The sequence below is a fragment of the Delphinus delphis genome, chromosome 10 (assembly GCF_949987515.2).
Source record: "Delphinus delphis chromosome 10, mDelDel1.2, whole genome shotgun sequence".
Classification (NCBI taxonomy): Eukaryota; Metazoa; Chordata; class Mammalia; order Artiodactyla; family Delphinidae; genus Delphinus; species Delphinus delphis.
In genome coordinates, this window is record NC_082692.2 from 58,571,841 (window position 1) to 58,580,973 (window position 9,133).

The window sequence follows — 9,133 nt, forward strand, 5'->3', positions numbered from 1 at the left end:
CGTCCGCGCTTTGGGGCCAGCGTCACTGGTACAGTTGTGTTCAAGGCCACTCTCCCTCTTTTGTGAAGTGTTAGTTCAAGACCTTTGCCCTTGTTTTAATCGCGTTCTTCGTCTTATAGAATGCAAGGGTTCTGGATACTAACATGTTGTCAGATGATGTATGTATGTTCTGAATACAACTCTCTTGTTAGGTTTATGTAAGTGCGAATATTTTCTCCCAATCTGCATCTTGTCTTTTGTTTTGAAAGTGGCTTGTGCAAAGCAGTTTTTAGTTTTTGATTAAATCACTCGATCAATTTTTTCTTTTATGGCTTGTGCTTCTTTGTGTAGGAAATCTCTGCCTACCCCAAGCTCGAGAAGGTTTTCTCCTATGTTTTCTTTTAGAAGTTTTGTAGCCCAACCTTACACCATAGGTGTAAGTCTATGATCTATTAGAATTTGTGGATGTGGGGTCAGGTAGAAGTTGTGGTTCATTTCTTTTCCCCGTAGGTCTATACAGTAGTTCCACCACTATTTGTTGAAAAGACTTTTATCCATTGAATTACCTTGGCTTTGTGACCACGTATGTGCGATTCTATTTCTGGACTCTATTTGTTACACTGATGTATCTTTAGGCGGGGGACACACTGTTGGGTTGTAGTTGTTGTTTTCCATTATTAAAATTGTAAAATATACATAAAATTATCTTTTAACTGTTTTTAAGCTTACAGTTCAGAGGCTGTTAACTACATTCACATTGTTGTGCAACCATCACCACCATCTATCCATAAGACAATTTTCGTCTTGTAAAACTAAAACTTTGGGGACTTCCCTGGTGGCGTGGTGGTTAAGAATCCGCCTGCCAATGCAGGGGACACAGGCTCGATCCCTGGTCCGGGAAGATCCCACATGCCGCGGAGCAACTAAGCCCGTGCACCACACCTACTGAGCCTACGCTCTAGAGCCTGCGAGCCACAACTACTGAGCCTGCATGCCGCAACTCCTGAAGCCCGTGTGCCACAATTACTGGAGCTTGAGCACCTAGAGTCCGTGCTCCACAAGAGCAGCCACCGCAATGAGAAGCTGGCACACCGCAACGAAGAGTAGCCCCCGCTTGCGGCAACTAGAGAAAGCCCACGTGCAGCAACGAAGACCCAAAGCAGCCAAAAATAAATAAATAAATAAAAATTAAAAAAAAAACGAAACTAAAACTTGGTACCAATTAAACAATAACTCCTCATTTTCCCCTCTACCCAGGATCTTGTAGCCACTCTCTACTTTGTTTGTTTTTGTTTTACTTTATTGTGGTAAGAACACAACATGAGATCCACCCTCTTTTTTAAAAATTTTTTGGCCATGTCATGCAGCATGTGGGATCTTAGTTCCCCAACCAGGGATCGAACCCACACCCTGTGCAGTGGACGTGCAGAGTCTTAACCACTAGACGGCCAGGTAAGTCCCAAGATCCACCCCCTTTAACAGATTTTTAAGTGTTCAAGCTGTCTAATAAAGGGGGCAGCTGCCATCCCACTCCAGCTGATGGTTGCCACATGGATCTGTAACCCAGCATTGCTAGAAAGTCAGGCTTTTATAGGAAATCCTCTTGTTTTTTAAATATTAGCAACTAATTCAAAACTAAACACATTGCACAGCACCCACCATATCTGCTGATCAGATTAGGCCCATGAACAGCCTACTTGGCATGGAGTATGAGCACAAACCACATGAACAGTAGAGGAGGGAGGAGACCAATGATGAGTTAGAACCCTACAGATGGCAGAACGGGTGGGGGAGCGGGCTCCCTTCCAGACTTGAGAAGGCCTAGAAAGGGCCAGAGCCTTCAGCTAACACACAAAGCTAACACACTTGGTTGTTTACCATGTGCCCAGCTCTCAACTGCATTATCTCCATCTCACAACATCAGGAGGCGGATACTACTTTCATTATCCCCATTTTAGAGCTGAGGAAACAGAGCTTTCAGAGGTTGTGTTAGATCTGGGACTCAACATGAGGTCTCTCTTCACTGTTTACATGTTACAGCCTCCCTGGGTTGCAACCCTTGACTCCAACAAAAGGTTTTAATTTGGGGTTCACAAGAATCTCTTTGCCTCATTTAACAGATAAGTCTCAAAGAGGGAAAGTTCTTTATAGAACAAAGCTAATAGAGGCAAAAAGAACAATAAAATAGAAAATCACCATTATGTAATCCCTGAGGAAGTAACAGATCAAAGCTGGGTAGATCATAATTTAAGTGAAGGGCTATCAGGAACTTGATAATAAATCAGATTAGGTTATTTCCTCATGTGATGTGAAAGCAAGCACTTCCTATGATGTATTCTTGCCAAAAATATTAGAACCTGAGTCTGAATGAGCCTCTACCAGTTTATAGGAAAAGTGGGCGATTAGTGGGACAGATAAAATGACACCACAGGGATACAACAGAAATGTGAAAAATTTTAGAGCAAATGAGCTAGTTTTTCCAACAAATGGCAAAGAAAAGAAAAGGGAACTGTTAAGTATTTTTAGAGACTTAAGGGACATCAACAAAATGCAGGGTGTAAATCTTGTTTGGATCCTGATTCAGACACATCAACAAAAACACATTTTGTGGGAACAAAAGAAAATTGAACATCGTGGAATTCAGGGCATGCTACTCCAAAATATGGTACCTTGGCATATTGAATATTTCAAGCTGAAGGAATCTGAGAAATGGCAGATGCTGGAAGGACTCTCAGACCTTCTCCCATGAAAGAGGTCATGAGACCCTCATATTAGAAGTGTCCTCCCTACATCCAGAGGGACACAGATTTTGAAAAGGCCTTACTAAGTTCCCTCCAGTTTACTACACCTAGCTCAGAACCTTATGTCCTGTCACATTTTTCCATGACTTTCTACTTTTCATCAAACTTACTATAAAAATGCTCGGGTTTAACTGCTTCTTTGGGTCTTCATTTCCTTATGAAGGCTCCCATGTCATATAAAACTTATATTAAATAAATTTGTATGCTTTTATTAATCTGTCTTTTGTTATAGAGACCTAGCCAAGAACCTTAAAAGGATAGAAAGAAAAAGATACTCTTCCTCCCCTATCACATCTTCTATTAGATGATGTTAGATAATAATTAAGAATAACTATTAATTGTGTTAGCAATGATAATGGTGTTGTTACATATATTTTTAAGTCTTTACACTTTTTCTCAAAAACCAAATGGAAGACTTATTACATGAAAATTTCTATACCTCAATATCAGTCTTTTGTGGAAAGGCAAGCTTTATTTCAAAGCAACCTGAAAAGAGCAGTCAGGGGGTCCACAACCACAAACTGGTAGGAGGGCACACACAGTTACATGTCCATTGGCAGGGTCTCAGTCGGGAGTCTCGCCCAATACCTGCTCAGTTTCCTCTTCACGTTGAAACTGAAAAGGTAGACTCGAAGATGCCCCTGATGTCCGAACACACTTATTTCAGGAACGAGGACACCTGGAGTCAACTTAATTGAGCGAATCCGCTTAATTATTAAAATAAATATTCTCTCTGAGAATACGGTTAATTTAGTAGCTTTCTTTGCATTTTCACATTTTTAAAAGAGCTACAGAGGTTCCATTCACCTTCAAAGCAGGTGAGTTGGTAAGAATCCTACCTCTATTTCCTAGGAAATAGATTACATTTGATTACTCCTCACAACAGCCAACTGGAAGATTATTCCATTGCTTTTGAAGCACTGGTTGGGTTGGCGTCTGCGATGGTGGCCAAATAAATGAGATTTCTGTGTAACACATGCTGGTACCTATGGGTAAAAAACAGGTAAAAATTAGACGTTTGCTTTTACTGAACATGAACAAAAAACTGGAAAAGAATTTATCCACCCTAGTGAATGGCTCATCCACTGACTGGATCACTCAGTGTTGTCAACCTTCTTATTTAACATATTGAAGGAAAATACATCCAGAATCTTACCTGTTCTCACTTCTCACTTCCATAGCTACCTCTCTAGGCCAAGCCACTATCACTTCTTGCTTGGACTGCTGGAGCAGTCTCCTAACCTGTCTCCCTGCTCTACCTTTGCACCCCGACTCTAATTATCCGCATAGCAGCCTGAGTGATCACTGTACAATTTAGGTCAAGACCATGTCATACCTCTGTTCAAAACCCTCCAAAGGCTCCCATCTCATTACGAGTAAAGCTGAGCCCTCATGGCCTATAAGGCCCTATATGATCAGGGCCTCTAGTTACCCTCTCTGATCTCATCTCCTACCACTTTCCCTTTACTCACCGAGTTCTAGCCAGAGTGGCCTCCTTGCTATGACTTGGAGATATCCAGCACGCTCTAGCCTGGGGGCTTTTCCACCTGATACTCTCTCTGATTCACGTATCTGCATAGCTGCTCCCCCACCTAAGGCATCTACTCAAATGTCACATCAAAGATACCTGGTATAAAGTAGTGCTCTTCCCCACACTTACCCTGCTTTATTCTTATTCGAAGTGCTTATTAGTATGTGCCTAATTATATGACTCTACAGTCTAGAAGGTAAGTTCCATGAAAGCAGAGCTGGTATCTGTTTTGGTACTGATTCCCCAATGGCTGAAACAGTGCCTGGTACTCAGTATTACTTATAAAATATCTTGAACAGGGAATTCCCTGGCAGTCCGGTGGTTAGGACTTGATGCTTCCGATGCAGGGGGCACGGTTTTGATCCCTGGTCGGGGAACTGAGATCCCGCATGCCACACAGCACCCCCCCCCAAAAAAAAATTTTTTTTGAACAAACTTAAAGAAGGGACAAGACACTTCCATGATCAATGCACACTTACTGTAATAGCGATTCTCAATCAGGGGGTGGAGCTCTCCACCTAGGAAGACAAATCAGGCTAGGGGGCAGGAAGCGTGGACGGTGCAGTGTGAAACGGTCCATTAGGAGATTTTGATAACTTTCTTACCCCATAGTTCGAGAATCACTGCACCAAATGGAGTGTTTTGCAACTATTTTCCATATAGAAAAATGAGAGTGTTTACTATAAACTGTACAAAAGCAAAGTACCAAATGCCAGTGTCCAATGTAAAGACTTACCCAAAGATGGATATTTCTACTATTCCACTGAGCTGTCCAGTGAGGGATTGTAGGTTACTTTTTTAGGGGGTGGGAAAAGCATGGCTTCGGTAACAATGAAATAAATTTTTTTGTTTCTGTAATAAATGGGGCATAATTCCTGGAACGACATTTAGAAAAGAGGCTGTTTTCTCTCATTTTGGCATATAGCTAGAGGGCACGTTACATTACTGTGCCAAATTTACCTCTGTCTTAACCTGGAAATCTTTTATTGGTCTTTGCATGTGTTACAAGAAAAGTATGAGCCAGGGTTCCACGACCAGAAAGCAGCCACTGCTCTCATCATCTCCGGACACTAGTTTTCCGAGCGCTTTCCTCCCCATCCCTGTTGTCATCGGCTGACATGGCTTCACGTGAAGCAGTCTTTGTAATGAGCACAATTCAAGTTTTGAAGAGGGAGCCACGTCTGACTCCAAGCTTCACAGTGCACTGTCCGTATGGTCTTGGGCAGGTAACCTCTCTGAGCCTCATCTGCGATCAATCACTCAAGACTCCTAGTTCAGGTCAGCTGCTGTATTCCTATAGTGGCTTCCCCGCCAAACTCATTAGTCAGGGGAATAGGGAGGGGACTTACTGGACGCATTCATTCGCCCGGCCTTTGTTCTGATATTCCACAATACAGCGGATCAACTGATCATTCTCCTCGAGGAGCTGAAAGATCAAAGGGTCAGTGCAGCACGACATCAGGCCGGCGGGGACAACTGCCTCCTTCCCCGCCCCCGCCCCAATGCCGGGATTTCCAGCCCCTGCGCCTCCGCTGACTTCATTCCCATCTGACAGCAAATCACCCTACGCACACCAGTCTCAGCTGCTCACTCCAGGAAGCTTCCAGCACCCGTAGCACTTCGGGATCTCTGCTAAGATCGCTCTGCCCGCATTAGCGCTCACCCGCTGGATCGTCTCCTGATTGACTTCCGCCTTGCCTCTCAGCCAGTCCGGCACGAAGGCCACCGACATCCCGGGAAGCCAGGTTGGAAGGCTGCCTCACGCTTGCAGACCGCTGCGCGTCTAGACCAGAGCTGACCAGCAGCCCTAGACGCCCTACAGCCGCAGCAAGGACCCAAGATAAGTGGGCATACGCTCTCGACGTTGATTGGGTCCTCCCACCTAGCGGGCGGGGAACAGGCGGAACGTCATTTGTGATTGGGCGCGCAAGAGCGATTCTCAGCGTCCTCCTCCGACTCTGCTCCTGGGGCTTCGGTGCTGTTTGTGGATCTTTTGAGTTTGCGCAAGCTAGCCTCAGGGGCGGGGCCCGGCGTCAGTTCCTTGCCTTTTAGGCTTTGGGCCCTGCTTGTCTGCGGCAGCACCTTATCAAGGCTGAAACATGGATATCTGGCTCCAAATCCACACCTCTTTCAACACCACTCTGGTGCCTCCAGGCCTGCGTCTGGAGCCTGAACCCTGGGCATTGCCTTCTGCCAAGCCAAACCCGGCAGGGCCAAAGAAAACACCAGTGTCAGCTTTACCCTTTGCTGAGGGAGAAACTCGCCTATAGGCCTCTTTTTCCTTTGGGCCCTTCTTTTTTTTTTTTTTTCTTTTAAAATCAGATTTACAACCCTAAAAAGCATTATTATTTTCCCCAATTTACAGATGAGAAAACAGAGGTTAAGTTACTTGCCCAAGATCTCATAGCTACTAAGGGCAAAGTTAGTATCTGAACAGAAGCAGTCTGGCTTTAGAATTTTTGATCTCAACCACTGCCCTGCACAGCCTATGCACCATACTGCGGAGGTGGTTTGCTGCAAGATAAAGGGAGGAAGCTGGGCCAACCTCTTGGGCCACCCTGTTACTGCTGGCAACCACTAAAACTCTGAATTGGTTGTCTTCTCTTTTGTCTAGTCCATCCATGGTAAACATGGGAGCAAGGTTGGTTTTCTCTGTAGCAGAGAGTGAGAAGCAGCCACTTAATTTAGGAGGCAGATCTTGGAAGACTTTACTCCTCAAAAAGGGTATCAGGGCATTTCTGACTTCTAGAGCTTCATTTTCCTGAGTGGTGGCCCTGATCCAGAGCAGGCTCATCTGCTTTGCTGCGCTCTCTCTCCACAATTCCCTTATTCATCCCTCGGAGGAGGTTTCATCCCATTTAACAGAGGGCTAAGTGTGAGTGATAAATTAGCTGTGGATGTGTACAGTTTGAGGTGATGTCTAATGGAGATGTTGAAGTTTGTGGCTGGCTGTTTGGCTGGAACTCAGGGCCAAGGACTGGGCTGGTGATGTAAACTTTGAGAAGGATCACTTGTGGAAACTGGCATCATCCTTGAAGCTACTTTGTCACCCTTTCACATCCAATTCATTACCAAGTCCTGTTGATCTTGCTCCTATATTTCTCTGCAGCCTGCCCAGTTCTCTTCCTTTTTACCACCGTTCCTGCCTAAGCTCCAGCTTCATCCTCTCTTGCCCAGTCAACTGCACCGGCATCCCAGCTGGTCCTACCACAGTTTCCATGAGCCTTCTCCACTTTGATCTTAACATCAGCAGCCAAAGTGATTTTTACAAAATGCAAATCCAATCAGTTTTCCCCTGTCCCAAACTCTACCATGGCCTCCAAGAGCCTATATGGTCTTACCTCTTCTTCTCTCTCTAGTGGCTCTCACTCTACTCCTTTATTCTCCAAACTCTGAGTTTCAGCCAAAGCAGTCTTGAGGAAAAAAGCAGAGCTGGAGGAATCAGACTCTCTGACTTCAGACTATACTACAAAGCTACAGTAATCAAGACAATATGGTACTGGCACAAAAACAGAAATATAGATCAATGGAACAGGATAGAAAGCCCAGAGATAAACCCACACACCTATGGTCAACTAATCTATGACAAAGGAGGCAAGGATATACAATGGAGAAAAGACAGCCTCTTCAATAAGTGGTGCTGGGAAAACTGGACAGCTACATGTAGAAGAATGAAATTAGAACACTCCCTGACACCATACACAAAAGTAAACTCAAAATGGATTAGAGACCTAAATGTAAGACCGGACACTATAAAACTCTTAGAGGAAAACATAGAGGAAAACATAGGAAGAACACTCTTTGACATAAATCACAGAAAGATCTTTTTGATCCACCTCCTAGAGTAATGGAAATAAAAACAAAAATAAACAAATGGGACCTAATGAAACTGCAAAGCAAAGAAAACTACAAACAAAACGAAAAGACAACCCTCAGAATGGGAGAAAATATCTGCAAACGAATCAACGGACAAAGGATTAATCTCCAAAATATATAAACAGCTCATGCAGCTCAATATTAAAAAAACAAACAACCCAATCCATAAGTGGGCAGAAGACCTAAATAGACATTTCTCCAAAGAAGACACACAGATGGCCAAGAAGCACATGAAAAGCTGCTCAACATCACTAATTATTAGAGAAATGCAAATCAAAACTACAATGAGGTATCACCTCATACCAGTTAGAATGGGCATCATCAGAAAATCTACAAACAACAAATGCTGGAGAGGGTGTGGAGAAAAGGGAACCCTCTTGCGCTGTTGGTGGGAATGTCAATTGATACAGCCACTATGGAGAACAGTATGGAGGTTCCTTAAAAAACTAAAAATAGAATTACCATATGACCCAGCAATTCCACTACTGGGCATATACCCAGAGAAAACCATAATTAAAAAAGACCCATGCACCCCAATGTTCACTGCAGCACTATTTACAATAGCCAGGTCATGGAAGCAACCTAAATGCCCATCAACAGACGAATGGATAAAAAAGATGTGGTACATATATACAATGGAATATTACTCAGCCATAAAAAGGAAGGAAATTGGCTCATTTGTAGAGACGTGGATGGATCTAGAGACTGTCATACAGAGTGAAGTAAGTCAGAAAGAGAAAAACAAATATCGTATATTAACGCATATATGTGGAACCTAGAAAAATGGTACAGATGAACCGGTTTGCAGGGCAGAAATAGAGACACAGATGTAGAGAACAAACGTATGGACACCAAGGGGGGAAAGCAGTGGGGGAGGGGAGGGGTGGTGGTGTGATGAATTGGGCGATTGGGATTGACATGTATACACTGGTGTGTATAAAACTGA

General features: G+C 43.8%; 1 protein-coding gene across 1 annotated transcript; it reads right to left on the reverse strand.

The window, feature by feature from the left end:
* Positions 1-2,836: 2,836 nt before the first annotated feature.
* Positions 2,837-6,210, reverse strand: SS18L2 (SS18 like 2). The gene is made up of 3 exons (XM_060021388.1): positions 5,975-6,210; positions 5,661-5,737; positions 2,837-3,766 (listed from the first exon to the last, which is right to left on the reverse strand). The coding sequence occupies exons 1-3, from the start codon at positions 6,041-6,043 to the stop codon at positions 3,679-3,681; spliced, it is 234 nt and encodes a 77-aa protein (XP_059877371.1). The 5' UTR covers positions 6,044-6,210; the 3' UTR covers positions 2,837-3,678.
* Positions 6,211-9,133: the final 2,923 nt, after the last annotated feature.

What these genes read in the sequence shown, in the direction of transcription:
- SS18L2 (XM_060021388.1), bottom strand. Translation starts at nt 6,043, where the DNA reads ATGTCGGTGGCCTTCGTGCCGGACTGGCTGAGAGGCAAGGCGGAAGTC. An exon ending in ATCAGGAGACGATCCAGCGG is followed by an intron (nt 5,738 to 5,974) that starts GTGAGCGCTAAT and finishes TTGATCTTTCAG; the next exon opens with CTCCTCGAGGAGAATGATCA. An exon ending in CGGGCGAATGAATGCGTCCA is followed by an intron (nt 3,767 to 5,660) that starts GTAAGTCCCCTC and finishes TTTTACCCATAG; the next exon opens with GTACCAGCATGTGTTACACA.